This window comes from Anoplopoma fimbria, chromosome 17 (assembly GCF_027596085.1).
Source record: "Anoplopoma fimbria isolate UVic2021 breed Golden Eagle Sablefish chromosome 17, Afim_UVic_2022, whole genome shotgun sequence".
Classification (NCBI taxonomy): Eukaryota; Metazoa; Chordata; class Actinopteri; order Perciformes; family Anoplopomatidae; genus Anoplopoma; species Anoplopoma fimbria.
Genome location: NC_072465.1, coordinates 27,153,358 through 27,175,530, shown reverse-complemented (window position 1 = coordinate 27,175,530; position 22,173 = coordinate 27,153,358). Strand labels below are relative to the sequence as shown.

Genomic DNA, 22,173 nt, shown 5'->3' with positions numbered 1-22,173 from the left:
ATGTGTTTGAGCCTGATCTAATTTCATGTCTTTGGGACAAGAAGTCTTAAACAGGCCCTATTATGCTATTTTCTGGGTCCATATTTTTATCTCAAGTTACAGTTACAACATGTTTACATGCGTTAATGCCCATAATCCTCCTTGTTTTTCTCATCTTGGCTGTCCTGCAGCACCTCTTCTCACCCTCTCTCTGAAACGCTCCGTTGTAGCACTGGCTCCTCCCTCCAGAAAGCAAAGTCTGTTCTCATTGGTCAGCTAGCCCGCTCTGTTGTGATTGGTCAACGTTTCACATTTGAAAAAACTCTTCCTCCGGAGCTTCAGCTCTGTCCCTCTTTTTCTTTGTTTGAGGGCCAAACTAGCCGGAAGTAGTTTTACATCACTTCCGTAACATTGTGACCTCATAAAGTTACATTGTGACCTAAAGTAACAGAAGTGAAGGAGAGAATTCAATGGACTTCAGGTTTTACACTCTATGGACCTTTTATATGTACAAAAATATATATAACACACTAAAGAAGAGGGAAAAAGCTGAAAAGCATAATAGGACCACTTTAAAATCTTTCTTGGGGTGAGGTACAGAATACCTCTTAGTAGTTCACCCTCCTTAATATCAATGTTCACATTTTATATACTGCATTTCCCCCCATGCTTCTATCTCTTCGCTTACATTTTTATCCGTCATTTCTCCGAGCAGCAAATCATCCCTCCATTCCTGTTGTATCATCATTGGGTGAAACCTTTAATCCATCCTGTCCCTGAGTCAAAATGAAGCAATGGGCAGGCGATGGTGCACGTCCGAACCCGCCATGGATGAATAAATGGTTAAATAAAATGAAATGGATGTACTGCAATATCCAGTGAGTGAAATTGCTCTGTCACCGTCGGCCCATTCATTACTGAACAAGAGAGAGAATCTGGCATGAGCTGGTTGTCAGAGCGAGATAGAGGAGAAAGAGGATCCTGGGAGGCGCCGAAAGAGTAGTGTTTATTTGAAAAATGACTTTCTTGTGGAGGAGCTGACGAGTGATAACTACGGCTGGAGATGAAGGCTGCTTTTACAAAACCTCTTGGCACCGCCGACAACAGGCAAAGCAGAGCGTTGTGGGCCGGAAGACAGAGTCAGAGCTAATTACTTTATTGGAAGATAAGCATTTTTTAACCTTTCTACAAATGAAGGCTTTTGCTGAGTACACCGTGCGATTTTTTGAACACCTGGGAGTTACTGTAACAGTTATGGTCGGGGTCTTGCAGAGGGAAGCCATGGTTTTGAATGCCTTTTTTTTAAGTACACAGTTGGATTTTTCAGCTGGTTTTTGACAAATGCTGATATGGAAAATATAGCAAATTGTCACCCTGATGAGCAAGAATGACAGCCTGGACCAAACACCTCTGTTTGACATTGAATGGCCACCATTGGTCCAGAACACATATGCCAAATGTAGAAAAGTAATTCAAGTCTCAGTACTCTGTAGCTGCCTTAATGGTTTTTATGCTGTGCCATTGTTCCGATGGCCCATTATTCCCAAACCCCAATAGTCAGAAAAATGTCTTTCGGACTGAATGCCCAATTGTCCGACAGTACGTTGTCCCAAAAGACAAACACCCATTTCTTCAAAAAATACACATAGCCAATATGTTATGTAAATTTTTGACTGCAATTCTTTTTTTTCTTACAATAACGGAGGCATGCCCCACCTTACTCTGCCTCTGGTTGGCTTACCTTGATATAATCTAGCTCCTAATGCCTAAACCAAAACCAACCAAACCAACGAAAGCAACGAGTAACAAGAGGCAGAGTGGTGGGTCATGCCTTTGCAAGCAGGATACAAATTTGGAAGGTCCAGTGACATGACTTTGCATAATAATTAGCTGTGTGCCTCTTTTTGTTGAAAGGAGAATTTGTATTTTAGGAGCAATGGGCCTTGGGAACAATGGACATTTGTTTTCTGGATAACAGGCTGTCGGACAATTGGGATATTCTTCAGATAATTGGAGTTTCAGAAAACTGGGACACCCCCCAATGTCTGAATGATGGTATTGTAACTTATACTGTAATGGTATTAGCTTCAAGTTATACTCACAGTGGTGTCCTTCATTAGAACAACAGTGACTTTCGCAGCACCGTATCCCAGTAATAAATCGTCATAAATTGGGAAATGCATCTAATTTTGCAGCATTCAGATAACCTTAAAAGACCAGGGCTCATCTAGTTAAGAGGAAATGTTTCATGCAGTTTGTGTATTTGTGCATTTATGGATTTCCATCACTTTTTTCCTCCTTCCTGCCACAGAAAGTGTCCAAGGCAAATTGGATGAAATGGATATTTTCCATCGTCTCCACTTAGGGTAAATGAAGTCTCCCGATGACGTGAGAGAGTTATTGATCGGGGGCCTGAAGCTGCCAATACTCTGGTTAAACCTATGTATCGATTGTACATTTCTGTCATAAAAATCTTCTTTCGTCATTGATTCACTAACGACCTTTTAACCTGTTACACTGAGTTTGACCTGCTGTGTGCTTTAGACATGTATTTTTTACATACATACATTATACACTTGGTCCAATAACCCATAACATAAATGCAGATAAATGAAAATGTCAAGCTGCATTACATCTAACAGGATTAGCGTAAACTGATTAGACCATTACAGATTAAATCTTCCATTGATTGAATACTGCACCATTCATACCTGACATGCTGATGTTTAGCAGCCATAACATGTTCACCCTCTCACTTTAATGTATTAGCATGCTAGCATTAGCTAAGTACATCTGAGGCTGATGGGAATGTCTTGCGTCTGGTCATGAATCAATAATTGGAATTTTGACCTGACAGAAGCACTACATTATGGAGAAGTTATATTTCCATGAAACTTGTGGGTGAAATGATGATGATTCAGTCGTTGAGAGATTTTACTCAAAACCACAATTGTCAACATAGAAGAGAATTATCAAAGTTGTCAGTGCCCAATGTAATGGTAAATGGACTGGTGTAGCATTTGTCTAGTCTTCCGACCACTCAAAGCGCTTTGCCATTCACCCATTCATACACTGTAGACACAGCCTTTGGGATCAATATGGGGTTAAGTGTCTTGCCCAAGGACACATTGACATGGACTGAACTAGCCAGTGATCGAAACGCCAATCTTCTGATTGGAAGACGACCCGCTCTACCTCCTGAAAGGACCACTTTTTAAGAAAACAAAGGGTTCCTTTTACATCTTTGCTGTTAGGGTTAGGGTTACATCCAATGCTGCTCATTGGATGCTGCTCATTGGATGTAATGTATAAAATGCAGAGGATAGCGTCTTTCTTGACCCGCAAATCATCTGTTGAGTGTTTGATGATTTCTTATTTGTGAGTTAGAACAATGAACCGCCTTGACACAATCAGAAAATAACACATTTCTCTCATTCGCAACAATTGGCGCAGTTTCTCTCTCTCTCTCTCTCTCTTCTATTGATCTCTTTTCTCTCGTTGTAGATGTTGAAATATTTCATTGGATACGTGAAACTCTGCCCTTCTGGTGATGCTAAATTCAAAAGTCAGATGATATTCAAAAGTCAGATGATCCCCAAATGCAGTAGGGCTCATCCTCTGGACACCATGAATATCTGCAAGTTGCAATTCGCTGATCAGCACATTACTTAATGCGCTTTTGATCTACTTAAGTCACTCTGCGTCACTCTAAACATGTTAAGGGTAAAAAATTGAATGAAGCCACATGTAGATTGTGAAGCAGTCATGAATTATTTTCGAACACTGCAAGGACAACGGCTGCTCCTCAGTCAGCCATCGCCTTCCTTCCATGAAACATCCTCAGGGACGTGTGGCGACAGCAGGAAGGGTATGAGGACGCTGACGTCAGGATGTTCATACATTATTTACTTACACAGGCTTACATGTCTCCAGTGTATATCATTTCCATACAAATTGGTTCACCTTACTTATCTGGAGATTTATAATGTGTTTTTTTCTACACAAACTTTGATAGATTTGATTATATGCTGATGGAGAAACAACAGAATATAGAAGAGGGAGAGTAAAAGAGGGACCCCATTAAAAGTCCGTCAAGACACAAACGAGACAGATTTAAAAATAACGAGACAGCGTGAGCGACAGGAACAAGAGGCCGAGAGAAGAGATACAGATAGAAAGAGATAAAGTACGAGGCTGATAGCATCACTGAAGTGTGATAATAATAGTGAGGAAAAAGGGAGAAAGATGACATATTTCTGCTCCTCCAAACATTAAGTACTGTGTCACTGAAGCAATACAACAAACTGATTTCCAAAATAATTACTATGCTGATATTTATCTTCATTGGGAGACGGACTAGATTCCATAAATACATTTTAAATACTAGAGAAGTTAGATCACACTCTGAATTCTCACAAAAATGTACTCAATGAATACTGTGATAAAATGGGACTGAGGCAAAGTAATTTGAAGCTGCTTATTTGTTCACTGGACTGTTTTCTACATATATTTTAGGTTATTTAGGTGCTTTTGAGGTTACAATTTGTCATATATGTTTAATAGAAGTAAAGAAAGCAGCATTTTCACTCTGCTTTCATGATTTAGAAAAGCTAGAGAACAGCCTGAGCAGAGCTGGAGTGAATGCAAATAAACATCCAGATACACTGAAGAGTTTTCTGCTCAGTTTAATGCGTGATACCTAAGTGACGTAGTGAAAATATCTTGATGAAATCCATTTATTTGAATACAAACTCCAGTCGTTTGGCCTCTCTCCTCTACTTGGGATCCATGACTGGACAGTTTTACCGTGTTGCTGATGGGAGTACAAATCACTTTAAGGGGGGGACCAATTCAGTTGGTGCTTCCAATTAAATAAATTTACCATGATCTTGGCTGGTTCTTTGACCGAGAACACACACACACACACACATACACACACACACACACACACAAAAAGCACTTATGTTAGCATTTGCTCACACACACACACAACATAGTCCTCTTCCCTCTATTACAGCTGGCACTGTGGTGATTTGTTCAATGTCTGTGTTGAGACCGCAGGGCAGAGGGGAGGAATAAGCATTTCCAAAATGGAGGAAGAGGCTCCAGTAAAGGACTTTTGGAAATTTAGAAAATGTCTGAGCAAGGACTTTTAGAAATGAAAATGCTACTCTGAATACTGAATTATAACAAAGACTTGATGATGTTTGAAAAGAGCTCCAGAAGAGCTCCTAATGCAAAGTATAAAAAACATGTGTGTGAGGACACCTTCTCCAGAATATGTAACCCAAACAATATTCAGTATATATATATATATATATATATATATATTTTACAAGCAATAACCATCACAAGTTCTTTTCAAAGTTTATTTCATCGATCTACCCCCTCCTCCGAGTGCTCTGAAGGCCTAACAGCTGTTACGGTTTTAAATTTTCATTGGATCAGATGAAAGCATGTCGTGGTGCTTTTGCTGTGATTCTTATTAATTCACTGTGTTGCTCCACTGGACTCTGTAATTACAAAGGGTCTCTGACTAACACTGTAAGAAATCTAAAACATTTTGCATCGTAAATGTAACTTTTAGAAGAAAGCAAGTTCCAAATTTCCACCGTTAAGTCATCCAAATGAAACAACACAATGCATTTGATCTGCCGTGCCCTCTACGATAAGACATTGAAGCGTTTTACGATCGGATGCACTTATCATAGTTTGTCCGTGCTTTTAAGGTTTATTCACAAAAACAACTTGGTTTGATTCAGGGAACAATCGTGCTTTGGTTTAAAATGACTACTTCCTTAAGGATAGGGAAGCTTCATCATCACTGTTACGATAATAACCACTTGGTTGAAGTTCGTGAATGACATAGTAACAGTTACTAGACACTAACGTTGACCTGTTTGGTCGTAAATAGAACCCACATTTTGTTGACCCATCTATCGACCACAACCACGTCTCTATGCTGACTTTATGGCTCCATATCAACATCTCCTGACTTCCTCCTCTGCTCCTGACCAACAAGAGTCTTCATTTTTACAGCAGTTTGGGGGTTTAGTGGGGTATCAATACTAGATACTTAAAATGTCCTGTGTGTATGATTTGGCGGTATCTAGTGGTGCGTTTGCATATTGCAACCAACTGAAACTTCTCCCCTGTGTACTAGGTGTGTCCGACAAGAAAACATGAATGGCCCTATCTAGAGCCAGTGTTTGGTTTGTCCTTTCTAGGCTGCTGTAGAAACATGGCAGCCGACTCAGTGAAGACAATCCGCTTCGTACTTAGATATAACCGGCTCATTCTGAGGTAACGAAAACACAACGATTCTGAATATACACAAAAGAAAACTTTCTTTGCTATAATATATATCGACCGAAGAAAAAACACAGTACCAAGTAGTACAGTCAATGTCTCCAGTCAAATTATGCAATCGATCTTTTTTTGTGTCCATATCTAGAAAAAAAAAGACTATTTGTCGGAAGATGAGAGCAGAATCATTTTGGATTTCATCGCAGAACAGGATTTTTTAAAAGAAGTTGGACATCCTATTCCTATTTCACCCCAGTACCTCTCACACCATGAGCTTCAATGTGAGCTTACGTCGAATGTCAACGTTTTTGCATTGGGTCAGAGCAAGTGAGGCACGTGGTATATCGAGCATCCGTTATTGAAAGTTACGTGGTTACATTTCAATTATACCGTTGTTTGCAAAAACCTACAACTTGAACATCCACACTGAGCCGAGAGACAATGTGGTGACACCATTGAGAGCAATAACAAAGTCAGCCCAGTGTATCTTTAAACAAAGATGGCATCTTGTGCGCTCAAACGTTCCCCAAAACACTCATAAGAACAGCGAGGGACAAACAGCGTCTTACCAGATAATAACCGGACTAGGCGGCAGTCAGCTATAAAGGGCTGCATGTGGAGAAAAGAGCCTCTTTTACTGCTCGGCCGTCTCCGTTCAGTCAGTGCAGCTTTATGCCTCTCCATAAAGACACCTTTACTGCGAACCTGTATGTCCTCACATACCCTTAATTAACATACTGACACCTTGGGGGGTGTTATCTGCAGCATGCAGGTGTCATAAGAGATCATGTGACCCTATTTCAAGTGTTATTGCACTTTTTCTACATGACAATGACACAGAAAATTAAATTAGAGATAATATGCACGTTCACGTTGAATTATTTAGCGACACGGCAGATAAACATCAATGTGATGTAAGCAAATTATAACTGTATTAAATTAATTAAAGAGACCTGATAATCACATCAGATGATTACACAATCTCAATTTCATTAAAGCTTTTCTCTAATTCCAACTTCAACTTCAACAAAAATCTAATTATCAGCATTTCACCAAAGAGGCTGTGACTGTTGATGTGCAAGATGTTTCTTTGCTCTGTGATGAATTAGTAGATGAAAAACATTCAAGTTTAGGGATGTCGCTCTCTTTGATTTAGCAGCACTGCACCAGTGAAACAAAAGGTGGGGGTAACCACTATGCATAGTCTTTGATGCTGTCATGGCTTCGAGCACAAATTGGTGCATCAAAAATGTGCACGTATGTGTGAGAAGTGTCTGAAATTCAACCCTATCTCGAACAAATGACATTATACTGGAGGGAAGTGTGACATCCTTCTATTGCACAGATGTCATAGTGAGGAGGCTAAAAGCCAGTTTTTAGGTTTTTTTGCTCCAGAGTGACCGAAGTAAATATGGGGCCCATTATTCAGAAGCACATATCTTCCGATCTCTATATTAACAACACAGTCTCACGAGATCTGGCAACTAACTTGGCTAAGATGAGATAAGATAATCCTTTATTAGTCCCACAGCGGGGAAATTTGCAGGAAAAATTAAATTAAATTAAATATTTAATGTTAGCAAAAAAAGAAAATATGAATGGATATTGCAAATATAACCCAATCTGCTTTCATCCATCCACACGATGTTCACAAAACTTCTGAATGTGGTGGGTTGATGGAGGGGAGGAGAGGCGAACCATGACCACAGCCACTTAGGAGACAGGAAGTGCGTAAACCATTTCAAACCATTAGCTAAGCTTGTAGTGCATCATCTTTGTTGTGGAGCATCTTTGGTTATAGAAAAGTGAAAATATTTTGTAAAGTACTTGTTTTCCGGCAGAGAGTGAGATGAGAAGATCGATGCCACTCTCTTGCATGTCCGTTAACAGAAAACTAGTTAGCTTAGCTTAGCATAAAGAGGGGAAAAGCTAGCCTGGCCCCATTCAAAGGTAACTAAATTGGCAACCAGCACCATGCATTTTATTTAAAGGGAGAAAAGAACTGTTCATTGTGTACTGAGACGCTTGAGTCACATTCTCATTCCTAAGTCTTTAAATTCAGTCGCTGGCAACACTTTTAATTGCACGAGTCACAAACACAAGACATTCACCTAGGAGACCTCTGTTGACTTATTTTACTGTCATTTTGCTATTTAACTTCTATACTTTACTGACGACAGTTATGTAATAGCTGTATTTATTTTACGTGACAATCATACTTATTTTTAGCCACACCATAATCTTTTTACCTCGGCCTAACCAAGTTGTTTTGTTGCCTAAACCTTGTGAAAGTTTAATTTGAAGTTAGACCATATGCATATAATACGCAGAAACTGACAAGCTGTCCCTGAAACGACCGTAGAGGAGAACCTAGAGCGCTGTAGTTCGAAGCGTATAGGGTCATTTGACAAACTGGGAGTGAGAATGTTGAATACAACCGTTATTAATGCTATTAGTTCCACATTCCCAGATCGCTTTGGTGAGTAGAAATATCACTGTAATGTGTAATGCCAAAGTAACACATATAAAACCCAAGACGCCATAATTTATGTATTTTTTCTTCAAAGTTTGGGCATTTTTGAGTGTGAGAGAAGCAGAACAAGAAAGGAGAGAGAAGAGTGTAAGGTGATATAAGTAGGAGAGATGAGAGGATGGAGAGGTGGTGAATCAGCAGCCAGACATTTAGAGGTGATGAGAGGTGAAGACTGAAGAGGAGCGGGGAAGTCGGAGAGGCTGATAAAAAAGATGAATGACACGGGGAGAGGAGACGTAGAAGACGAGTGGAGAGGAAAAAGAAAGAGGAGAGGGGGAAATGGAAGAAGGAAAGGAGGAAAGTAAACAAAGAAGGCGTGAAGAAGACGAGGCGCGGAAGTCACAAATAGAGGCCGAGGGAGAAGATGAAGAATGACAGGACGATATGAAGAAACCCCTCTCTTAACAAATACTTCTATTTCATTACAAACTGACATTCGTATTGGAACAATTTGCAAGCTGCCCCGAGCAGGAAGTGATGATTTAACCCGTCACCGGAGACAATGGGAGGTGGCTGTCAAAGCTCGGCAGATCAACACATTCAAAAATTGCCTCTCGGTGATTTTCCTGTCATTACCGCACACAAAAGCACGGCTGGTAACCGGCTGCGGCGTTACGAATGGAATCACACTCTCGTTCATTATGTAAGCGTTTGTTTGAAGAGCTCGTCTCGTGTGGCTTTGTCTCCTCTTCCAAAGCCCACATGACAACTTGACTGCCTGCTCTCAGTCTGTCACAAAGCAGCCTGTCAGGACAGCCGGGCCGTGTTACGAGTGCATCGTTCAGACTCTTGTCTTCTGACCATGTCTTCATTATCCTCCTCCATCTTTACTCCATGAGACGTTTGAGTGTAAGGAAAATGGCGAAATGTAATGCTGCTCTTTAATTGGTGGCATATCTCGTTTCCCATCTATGTAGCTGTTATTTAATAAATAGTGTCTTGTCCGGTCCACCATATTTTGCGTTTGATCCATAATCTGTATATAAGAAGTGGATGCAGTCGTTTTGACGTCACCTACTGTTTTGTTGACTAACGTTTTGCAGCCTCAAGTTTGGCATTTTGGCCGTCGCCATCTTGGATTTTGGCCGTCGCCATCTTGGTTTTTTTTGCAACCAGTATACAAAAGTTACCATATTTGGACTGCGGACAAGTGAAGTTGAGACGCTATATACAGCTCTGCTAGCAGAACCGACCTGTCAATCACAGTAAGCCCCGCCCTAAAGCATCCCCTGCTTTATGGTCTGTTTGACTCTAAATGGAGCATCATTTACTAAATGAACATCATGCTGTATTGAAGAAGACTTGAAACTAGAGATTGAGACCATAAACTCATGTTTACAATGTTTACTGAGGGAATAAATCAAGAGAGAAGTAGAGTCATTTTCTCATAGACTTCTATACAACCAGAGGAGTCGCCCCCTGATGGTCAGTAGAGAGAATACAGGTTTTAACACACTTCAGCATCGGCTTCACTGGAGGTCTCGCCTGTATGCAATGCTAACTGGTGTAGTTTTCCCACCTCCTGGTGAGAAACACTGAATTTAAACAACAACCACATCCATCGTCTTTCTCTGCCGCCCCATTGCTCCGTATAACAAATGAACACCTGCAGCCTTCACCTCCTCCCTGCTCCCTACAGAGTAGACCTCCTTTGCTGGCAGTCCATTTTATACTCCCGACTTTTCTGGGTCATCTCTCCAACTCAGAGGCTCACCAGAGACCCCCCCCCCCCTTTCTCCTCCGCTCTTTCTCCTCCATAACTCATATCTTTGACGTCGGCTCCATGCGTCTTTCTGCCTTCATATTTTTGTTACGATACATTATTGCAGCCACATTTGCAGAAACTCCTGCGGGCAGGAAATATTTTCACCATGTGTTTCATTAAAAGAAAAAAAATCTTTCATTAAAAACATGACTTTGAGTTATAAGCTTTACTTTAACTTGGAAGATTATTATTTTGTGTGCGTTTTCCTTTGTCTGCCTTTTTTTTTTCTCTGTCCTCCATGTTACTTGACAGCAGGGATGAAGACGGAGAATTTGAGTGATGATGCAATTAAGGGGAGGAGGGGGGATGTTTCAGTGAAGGAAAAAGACGTGGGATGTAAGAGGAAGGAGAGATAAAAGACAAGGGTAACGAGCATTTTAATTCCTCCGTTCTCACCTCCTAGCTTCCTCTTTCCATCTTCTCTTCATCACCCTCTCTTTCTTTCCTCCCTCCTCCTTCGCTCCAGCATCCATCACACCCACTCCTTGCTACATCTGTCCCTCCATCCTCCCGTCTCGTCATCTCTATTTGCTGTCCTCTCATCCTTAGTTTCCGTCCCCTTCGCTCTCTTTCCGTACCTCCTCTGATGAAGGCTAATGTTCCCGAACCTCCCACAATACGTGACATCTCATTACCTCAGCAGCCATAACATCTGATGCATGCTGGTACTTCACACTCTCGTTCAAAAGTTCACCAGGACTTTTGGGAGGGAAACTTCTGCAGAGTTTAAACCTTCTGGGACACTTTCTCTAATATCTGTATCATGCACAAAGATATAAACACTCAAAAACAAACCTAAACATAACCATATAACCTTACCTGTAGCTTAAATGTTATCCTATTTCTAATCTTTACCATAAACCCAAGTTTTTTTGTCCTAAATCAGCCACAAAAAAAATCCTCAGTCCTCATGTTTCTCTTCTTGTGAGAACATTTGGTTCCTACAAGCAGAGAATTACTGCAGCAGAAGCTCACACAAAGAAATATAGACTCAATTAGTCTCCCTGAGCAGCAGCAGCAGCAGCAGCCTGCTCTGTTTCTATATTAGAGATTTTTATTTTTTTTCAAAACCTGATTAATGGGAAGATCAGAACGAACAAGAACAAGCCTGAGAGGAAGAAGAAATCCTCCCTAAAACACTCTATTAACAACTATTACTTGTTAAAAAACAGCTTTTGGCGTCATATCTTCTCCTGTCTGAGGCCATTTTTCTTCCCTGTGAAGTAGTTATGAGTGTCGTTATCAATTAAAATGGGAAAAGTAGTGTATGAAAGTGTTCAAGGAAACACAGGACTTGAGTGTCCCACAGTGTTACCCAAAGAAGTTAAACTAGTGACGTGTTTTTCCTATTACGTTGTTTCAGAAGTTTTTTACTTAGTTGAGAAAAACATCATGGTTGGTCTTCAAAGAAGTACGTGAACTAATAGTTTTTTTCCCTACACCCTCCTGTGATTTTGCTGGCTAAACATAATCGTTTCACATAAATCACGTGGTGTTAAATGACACGTGAAAAGAGTTATTTATACAGCCAACATCAATGACATAGAGTTTAATTTCCTGCAACACAAGCTATCAGTTCCTCTGTGCAAGTCCCTGCTGTGTTTCTTTTTTTAGGTTAAAACCACAGACTGTATATAAGAAGTGGGCGTAGTCATCGTGAAGTCATCCTTCTGTTCATGGACAGCCGTTTTGAAACCTTGAGTTCGACGCCGTCTTGGAACGTGGCCGTTGCCATGTGGATTTTTTGGGATCGAGAACGGAATTTTGACATATTTTGAATGCGTAGGAGTGACGTAGAGACTCCGTGTATACCGCTCTGGTAGCGACCTGTCAATCACAGTAGCCTACTCTGCTTTATGGTCTGTTTGTCTCTAAATGGACCATAATTGACTAAATTTGGGTCAAAATGACAATGTTAGTGGCGTTATTGAAGTCCTGCAGTTATGTAACAAATAAATCAAGGCTGGATTCTGGTTTTACACGGGGACACGAACGGCGGTCTCCTGGGTAAAAGTCTGGTGATTATAGACCCACAAGTCCACCACCTACCTCACCCCTATGCAAAAAAAACATCTGATGAGTCTTTTTGGAGCAATGTGCAGTCGGAACAATGTTGGCGTTTGTTTTTGGGGATAAACAGCTGCTGGACAAATGGGAAACTTTTGCCAGCTAGTGGTTTTGGAACGATGTGCTGTTGGATCAATGAGCATCGCTGCGTAAAGCGAAGCCTGTACAGCTGGGTTTATTCGCCCAGAAGCAGTTGATGGAAACTTTGCATTTATATTTTGCAACATTTCAAAAGTTTACTAGTGAGTAACTTGACATTTCTGACACATCATGACTTTTAGGGAGATTTCCCGTCGAAGACAGATGGATGTTTGGACGTCGCTTTGTATCAGACGGGGGATGAGACAGTGTGTTTTACATTTATGATGGTGAATCAGATCAGCTGTCAGTCTGTCACCAAGAGTTGTTAAATCTGACACCTGAGCTGCTAGATTACACATACATAAGGAGTGTGTGTGTCTGTGTGTGTGTGTGTGTGTGTGTGTGTGTGTGTGTGTGTGTGTGTGTGTGTGTGTGTGTGTGTGTGTGTGTGTGTGTTCTGTCTGCTGAACATCTGAAGAGACACTGTAATTCAGGTCAGAGAGAGAGAGAGAGAGACGTGAACAGAAGCTTTGATTTATGTTTTATTTGTTCTGCCAGGGAGACAGTAAAGAGTGACATAAATCACTAACATATAAATGCATTGCTATTCACTATTATTACTGAATTTAAGGCGGTTATAGGTTTATTAGTTCCACCTTGCTAAAAGAAACGCAGTCCAATAATTAAGACAAATCATCCTGCGTTTAAAGCAAAGTTTCTACAATGTGTACAATTATAATATCGTGTACATCTTTATTTCGATCATATGATTTTGTTTTCTAGTTCAATTATTCTTGTTTTCTGATATATGTTAATATCAGATTCATTCATTGCATAGACCATGATTAATCGCTGCTCACAACCTGTCTGTCGACGTGATTACTTTAAACTTGAAAGGTTATGTCATCATGTCGCTCTGTCAAAAAACTGAAAGTTAAAAGAGAGTGAAAGACAGATTTGATTTGAACATAAATGAAAGAAGAGGAAGTATTAAATTGAGCTGAACAATTACATTGTATGTTTTTGTTGTTTGTAAAATGAATGTAACTTTGAAGGCATGACTTATAAGAAAGGTTTCCCCTAACAACTGTTACACTCTTGTAGATTTGACGTTTACCAAAAGTAAACATTGACTTTTTCGCTTTTTAAGTTAACGTTGTAACAATTGCATCTGGTCTTCTCAACACAAACTTCCTTCTTCACAGGAAACAACTTAGTTATGTTAAGGCAACATAACTGTTGGTTAAGGTTTAGGAAAAGAATCCTGCTTCGGGTTAAAATAACTCCGGTTGTGACGCTACTAAAGTCCAGAAGTGTTTCAAATTTGATCGACATATAAACAATAGCTACAGAAAAGCGTTTATCTTGATGCTCTGTGACAGACTTCCTGTCCTGTCAGGTTAATATGAATTAATCTGAAGTGAAAGAGTGATACATAAAAAGAGCGAAATTAGTGGAAAGAAAAGGAAAGAGGGAAAAAAACAAATCAGGGGAAAGCGACAAAACCTGCAAACAGGATTTTCAGACCGAGGGAGTGAAAGCTCGACAGAGAGACATCGAGACAGAAAGGTGGAGAGAGAGAATTAACCTGCAATCAGGCCTCTATTTAGCTGCAGTCAGCCACAATCAGCTGCCGTATTAGCATTTAATTAGACCGAGAGCCACAAACCGCGGCCTGCCGCTCCGCTCTGATTACCACACACTCTGCTTTTTAGATCTGTGTGTGTGTCTAGAGACTTGTGTAGGTACAAGTCAACCCAGAATCGTACATTTGTGTTGGCGAGAGGCTCGGTATTCATGTGTTATGTACACACTGATGTACGAGTGTGTGTTGTTGAGGGACGTCCAGAGGAACAAAAGAGCGTCTGCAGGTTCAAATCTGTCCCCAGGTGTTAACAAAATGATTCACACCTTCATACAGGTGATGTTCCCAACATGCCGCTCTTCATCAGGCTGTTTTTTGCAGAGACCAGATCTCAGGTCCTAGCTGGGAGACGACACCACGCTGCTGGAGACCAGAACCAGGTCTGAGCTGGTGGGTCAGACTTTCAAAGGGACTTTGGTGCTCGGAAACACGACCACTGTTGGCCACAGGGACCGCCAAAGCCAACACAAAATGAACGTTTTTTTGTAGTAACTTCAATTATTTAGATATTCTCTATGATAGCTGCACCAACACGCCTCTACTAAATTAATTACTTATCATTTGAGGCCTTAACAGACCGGGAAGTTGATGAATTAATGACTAAGGCTTTTATTTTGAAATGGAAGAAGTGGATCTGGCTTGCGCTGCCTTTGATGAGGTTTAAAAAGAGCAATCATGTGCCGTTCTGCACATCCTGATTGGTTGATGCCTTTTTGCAATAACAACACATGCATTATGATAAGTCACTACACTTGACAACTATATGTAAAGTGCATTTTTTTTTATATCTTGATTACATTAAGTGCAGAAAAGAGGACGGAAATGAGGAAAGAGAGAGTTCCTCAGCGGGTTGGCGCCGTAACCTTCAGGCCACCGGAGAACAGAAAGGACAAGTTGTGTAAAAATCTATGAAAGCTGAAATTGATGGAGTTGTTGAGCTGTGGTTTAAGAGCACCTTAACCCTGAGGACATGGAGTCAATGTTTGGGAGGGGATTAGCTCTACTGGCACAGGTAAGATATTGACTTTAACCCGGGTGATTAAAGGTGATCTTTTGACCGCACAGCAGTGTTATCTGTGATTGTTGCAGGGCGCACACACACACACACACACACACACACAGAAATATGTGAATTCTCCTGTCTGACAAAAACACATCAAAAGCATTTCCAGTCACATCTGCTCTTGAATTCTTCCTTTTTTCAGGCTCGGTGTCTCACTGAGAATCCGATTGCACAAAAGCAATTAGTTGCCCACATTTTCTTTTGTGTCTCTGAGAAGCAGCAACATGTAAGTGGTGTGCAAGATGTTTCTAGAAACTGAGCTGCCCCTCTCCAAGCTTTAGGTGAATGGTTTGGTTATTTTCAAGTGTTTTGATTGATAATGGCAGTGATTTGCTGTGTAAATAAAATCAGTGTTTCCAGCCAAGCAGACTATTTGGTCGAATCCCAGCTGCTCCAACACGGTCCGACTGCGTGAAAGAAAAATCACGAGAATACTGCTGAACACGCTGCGGCCGTTTGTTCTCTCTGATGTGTTTTTGTATCGTTATTAAGGACGTTCTTATAATCATTTTTCCAGAGGTCCTTTTTAATAAACGTGCAGTATTCTTTTTCTCTTTTACTTTAATCGGTATGGGAAAGACAATCCAGTGCTGCAGTACTTTTTTTTTCCCAGACAGGATTAGTGTGACATGAAATCAGAAGTAATGTAATGGAGCAATAATACCAGTTCAGAGCAAAATGAATTACATCAGCGGATGCAGCCGGTTTGAGAAAAATACTTGATCCCACCGGCAATCTCATTATGAGGAACCTGACATAACATCACAGGTGAGTGTGCACAGGCTCTGTCTCTCTCACACACACACACACACACACACACACACACACACACACACACACACAAATACATGACACAAACCATAAACACAAGGACAATCTTAGTCTTAGCTTACTTTAGGTTGAACTGACTTATTTGATTAAATGCACTGAGATGATACGATACAGAACAGAAATACAACAAATCTGTGTTATTCTAAATTACTGGTGTGACACGTATGATGCTTCTGAAGATTTGAAAAGCAATTTGTGTGGACGAAACCCTCCAAAATGCCCTTCCTTCTCAGGAGACGTTTTGTTTCATATCTCATCTCTTTCTAAACTGACTTCAAAGACTCTGAAAGGTTGTTATAAAATATAATAAATGTGAAAGCAAACGGTAAGAGATGAACAATGTCTTTAAATGATTATTATTGTTGTTCAATGAGCTTTCAAGTGACATTTTCAGAGGATAAAATCATGTGTGGTTTAGTGTGATGGCACACAACACATACAGTACATATTGGAGTCACACACACACACACACACACACACACACACACACACACTAATGTTTTCAATTTGGTTAAATGCCAACATTATCGGCTGAGAGGACGTCTGGCTTTCATCCACCGGTCATATCTGTAGTGTCAATGTTAGCAGTGCTGCAACTAGCAAATATATTCTCCCTCATTGTCAATAAACAGTTAAAGATGGCCGTCACAATTACCCAGAGTCCAACATGACAAATTTAGATTTTTCATTTGTTGAACCAACAATCCGGAGATATTCATTATTTTTTTTATTACATAAAAAGGGGAAAAGCAGCAAATCGTTACATTTGAGGAGCCGGACCAAGAAAATGTTTGATAATTGCCTAATACGTGACTTCATTAAGCGAGGGATGAAACCATTTGTCGGAGGCACAGATTGATTAAAAAGAACAAATACCTGATTGAACGTTAGCTGGTAACGCTACCAGCTAACGTTAGCAGTTAGTTAGCTCGGCGGGCGGCACAGTCTTTTAAACAAGCAAATATTGAAAAACAAGTACAATCATAAATTCCCTTCTAATTAATTGTGTATCTTTATGATAACTATACCAAAGTAAAAGGATAAAACTATGATTTATAACACATTCTTTTTCAAAAGAGTGTGAAAAAAGGTAGTCTGGCAGTCTGAATCCAGTATGTAATAAGACTTAAATGCACCTGATGGCAGATAATATTATTGTATGGAATTTAAGCAATACAACTTTTCTAAAAAGGATACTTATTAGTTTTCCATTATATTTACCTTTTGGTGTATTAACTATTTCTCCTTAATAAAGCAAAAGTATATATTTTTATCTGATTTCTCTATTAATCGATGGAATATTTGGCAGAATACTCGCTAACTAAAATAATCAATAGCTGCCGTCGAAACAACTATCGATCATCATAACCGATGAAAAATCCTTTCCTGTCAGCCCATAATTGTTCCTGCACAAAATGTCAATTTTACAGTTTTATGTTTCACGTGTGTTTATGTGTCTTAAGTCAAACCACTGGATCACATTGGGTCTAACTTTTGACACTTTTCAAATAACATAAATAAAAATGTGAATTTGTGATATTAAAAACAAGATATAAACAAAAGTAAACATAAACAATGAACAAGGTTTTTGCAGGACGTGCGCATGTTGTAAGGTGATTTACTGAATGAGACTCTGCTCTGATAGATTTACATAACACACAACCCCAGTTTTCCTGCAGACAGGTGTGTGTGTGTGTGTGTGTGTGTGTGTGTCACCGCTCACCCCCATCATCCTCGTCGAAGGAGTTCATGCAGGGGAAGTAGATGGCGAGGGCCTCGAAGGACGCCGACAGGCTGATGCGGCTCTGCGAGCGCTCCATGTAGAGGCCCGGCGTCGGGCCCGGGTCGGCCGGCTTGGCCAAGCGCGGCTGGGCATTCTTCACGCGGAGTACGGCTCGCGGCGTCTTGGACGGCTGTCAGCTGCCCCCACGGCAGATCCAACTCACCCGGAAAAAAACAAAAACAAAGAAAGAGTCGAGCAAGAACCCCCCCCCCCCAACCGAAACGCACCGAAAAAAGACTTCAAAAAACTTAACTTGGTGGAAGATGGAAGAAGTTAACGGGGGGAAAAAATGAGGTTTCTCTGCAGGTTTAGGCGAAATGCAAGCTCCAGTGATGCAAATACATCCTTCTTTTAATGATATCTCTGTCGGTGTTTGATGAGGTTTAGTGTTCTGATGAATTAGATCTTTTTAGATGTTTTTTGTTCTATCTGTGGTTGTGCGTAGCAGAGACGCAACTCTGACTTCCTGTCATCGCTGCTCTAGTTTTGCGATTCTTGTTTTGCTTCCGCGCTCCAGAAGACGCTCCTGCACATCCTCCCGTTCGGTCCCTTGTTGTCCTCAGAAGTCCAACTGACAGTCTGATGGACTTATCGATGTCTTACCTGCTTCTTCACACTGATAAGACCCTTTTTCTTGATCTTTTTTTAGGGCTCTCACAGCAAAACTCCCGGAACTCTGCGTGTCAATCTGACATCCTCCTCCTGTTTGTGCATTCAACAGCTTCTTCTTCAATGAAAGAAGAGGACGATGGGAGGAGACGCTGGTGGAAGGCGGCGACGTTGACGACCAGCTCGAAAAAACGTGTTGCTCTCCGACTGAATCAAAGCTCTCCGTTTCCACCGCTCGTCGTTTTCTTATTTCGCACAAACCCAGAAGACATCTGCCTTCGCTTTCCGAAGCCCAGAAGAGAGCATCAGTTGCAGCAACAAATTGCAACTGGGGGGCAATCTGTTGCACCTGCGTTGATTTCGAGCAGCACTACAGTTGTTTGTTGTGATGCTCTTAATGTTGCTGTCAGCGAGGCGTGCTCGTCCTCTTCCTCTTCCTCTTCCCCTTGTCGCTCCCGTTGCCGTGCCGGTGCTCCACTGACTGTCTCCTGAGACGGGAAAGGACAGAGTGAAAGAGAGAGAGAGAGCAAGAGATGATGAGGGAGAAAGAGAGGGAGAGAGAGAGAGAGAGGGCTGTACTGTCTAACAGCTTGTGTCTGACTGGATTCATTCACTGCCGAGCTGCATGTAGAGAGGGAGAGAGGGGGAGAGCGAGAGAGGGAGAAACAGAGGGGATGGAGAGCAGACTGTTGCTGGCAGCCCGACCAATCAGAATGCGGATGAGGGAATATGGGCGTGGCTTAGGGGGCAGTGGAGTCAACGCAGGGCAGGACAAGTTTAAAACCTCTCTCATTGACTAGATTTACATGCACCACATATTCCACTATTATTCAGAACATGGCAAAATTAAGAATTTGATATGGTTCATGTAAACATCATTTGGATATTCTGAATAGGTTATAGTGTTTTCCAATTTAAAAGTGTGGGACATGGCAGTATTATTCTGGTTTCAGGAGCTTTCTTTGGACATGAATACAGCTTTATTCAGAATATGCGTCTCGACAGGGTTTTTACGACACAAAGTCTCTTTCCTGTTTAAGATCAGCTCTGTTTGTACACAAACCAATGAGCCAATAGGTTGCAAAACTGGAGTACAGGTGCATGCCAACACGAAGGAGAAACACGCCTACTTTTAAACATCATGAAGGACTTGGATATCAACAGTGTTTTGAGATATGCGCAAATATCTCAACGCCGACCTTTTAGAGAAGGTGTTTGAAGGAGTGAAAGAGGGAGGCTGTGTTCACATGGGCCAACAAGTCCGCCATTTTGAAGCTGCATGCTCGATTTTACTGCTCTGCCCCAAATATGTTTTTTTAACTTTCCCACTTTTCAACGTGTTAAACGACATGTTAATGCATCCACCCGTCCAACACAGCTGAGAATGGCGTCGACGTTGGATTCAGTAGCCCGGCATGTGGCAGTTTAATGTTATTTGTAAACCGGAATATAAGTAGAAATTTTATTATCATTAGCCGTGTAAACAGCTTATTGGGTATTTTGTCGTTTTTCGGAAAAAACTGCCCCAAAAATGTCATATTTGGTGCATGTAAACGTAGTCACGGTGTCTCGTCTTTTCCAAGATAAGATCATCAGGAATACATGAATCAAAGCCCGAGAGAAAGAGAAGTGTTCAAATGCTGAACGATGCCTTTCTCTATATTTCTTTGAAGCTTACATTTGGTGATGCGCTACTGAAACGTTCTTTCGATTTACCAGCTCTTTATATCCACAGAGAGTCTCACTGTGAAGCTGAAATAACTGCAGATATAGTTCAGGAGTTGCATGAGGATGTTACTCTTCAAAAGAGGAATGAAATATCTGTGGAGCTTTGCGTCTTCTTCTTAGTGGATGTTTTGAAGATACGTGCTTTTCATCCTAAAGTGATGAAAATGTAAACTTTTTTAAGTGAGTGGCAGTTGTCAAAAGGTGAGAAATTACTAAACACTCGACTTGGAAAGATCGACAGTTTGATGATTGTCAACCGGTTAATGACTCCACGGTAGAATAAATGTCTTTCATGAGTCTCTGTCAGACTCTGTTCTCTCTCTCTCTCTCTCTCTCTCTCCATTTATTCTCAACCTCCTCCCTCTTTCTCACCCTTTCTTTCCATCCTCCTCTTGTGTCTCCGCCTGTCATCGTCTCCATAATGTGAAACCCTCTCCCTCTGGTGTTCTACATCTTGTTTTCCATGAAGCAGAGAGGGAAGGAGTTGGGCCGTGTAATCAACGGCACTTCACAACGCTCCATTCGTCTCTCTGCTTCCATCGATAAGAGCCATAAGGGACACGCGCACACACACACACACACACACACACACACACACACACACACACACACACACACACACACACACACACAATTATAATCAAAACAAACACACAGTACAGCTCGAGACATTAAAAAATATAAATGTATAGGGAAAATCTACTTTTTTACTGTGCTAACACATGTGGAACAAGACTAAAGCCTTATATGCATGGGATTAGTATGGGAGGTCTGAATCTGTCATGTTTGTCACGTATAAATTCAATTGCATATTAAAAATTTTCAACTGCAAGTCATAAAATGAGTCCTGTACCAAAGGGCATGTCTTGATGTGGGGATTTCTGGTTGTATTTATTGATTTATTGATTTTTTAGCAATGTTGTTTTGTTTAGGTGCCTTTTTTAATATCTGGGTTAATATGTCAGTAAATCCAAGAATAATAATGACTAAACTTGTGTGAATGCATCGAAAGGAACATAGTATTGGGGGGATTTCTAAATCACATGAGGCCTCCTGGTATTACTAGTCCCCTGCCAATTGGGCTTTAAGGTGCTATATTTGAGATTGGGAGCATTTCGATTGCCTCTTGACGGCTTTCTTGTGTCTTATAACCTGCATTCTCTCTCCTGACCATCAGGGGGCGACTCCTCTGGTTGTATAGAAGTCTATGAGAAAATGACTCTACTTCTCTCTTGATTTATTCCCTCAGTAAACATTGTAAACATGAGTTTATGGTCTCAATCTCTAGTTTCAAGTCTTCTTCAATACAGCATGATGTTCATTTAGTAAATGATGCTCCATTTAGAGTCAAACAGACCATAAAGCAGGTTATGCTTTAGGGCGGGGCTTACTGTGATTGACAGATCGCTACCAGAGCTGTATACAGGGTCTTTACGTCGCTTCATTGCATTCCAAATATGGTAACTTCCATTCATTGGTTGCAACAAAAAAAAAACATGGCGACAGCCGTAGTCAAAAGTTGCAACAGCGAAGCTTCTTAACAGACGTCACGATGACAACGTCCACTTCTTATATACAGTCTATGGTATTAAGAAATAAACTAAAGCACTGGACAAGTTAAAATTTGGACGAGATGCTAGATGAAAAGTAAAGTGACAATTCATCCTGAGTGGGAGGTGTATGTGAGAAACAAATGCAATGGCAAATCATGGAATTCTTTTAAAGACATTTCACAAAAAGAGAAAGAGTTGGGAAATTGTCAGCAGTAATCATCATCTATGTC

The 22,173-nt window shown here is 40.8% G+C and overlaps 1 protein-coding gene across 4 annotated transcripts in view; it reads right to left on the bottom strand.

Moving 5' to 3' along the window:
- rims4 (regulating synaptic membrane exocytosis 4) overlaps nt 1-18,090 on the bottom strand; it is a 47,413-nt gene extending 29,323 nt beyond the window's left edge. The window contains exons 1-2 of one of the 4 annotated variants that reach the window (XM_054617531.1): nt 17,994-18,090; nt 9,828-9,832 (exon numbers count right to left, since the gene is read on the bottom strand). In XM_054617531.1, coding sequence (XP_054473506.1) covers nt 9,828-9,832; nt 17,994-18,090 — 102 coding nt within the window. Of the gene's footprint in view, nt 1-173; nt 187-1,601; nt 1,610-9,827; nt 9,833-17,993 lie in introns of all 4 variants that reach the window. The other 3 variants (XM_054617528.1, XM_054617530.1, XM_054617527.1) reach the window with 3 other exon arrangements.
- Nucleotides 18,091-22,173: the final 4,083 nt, after the last annotated feature.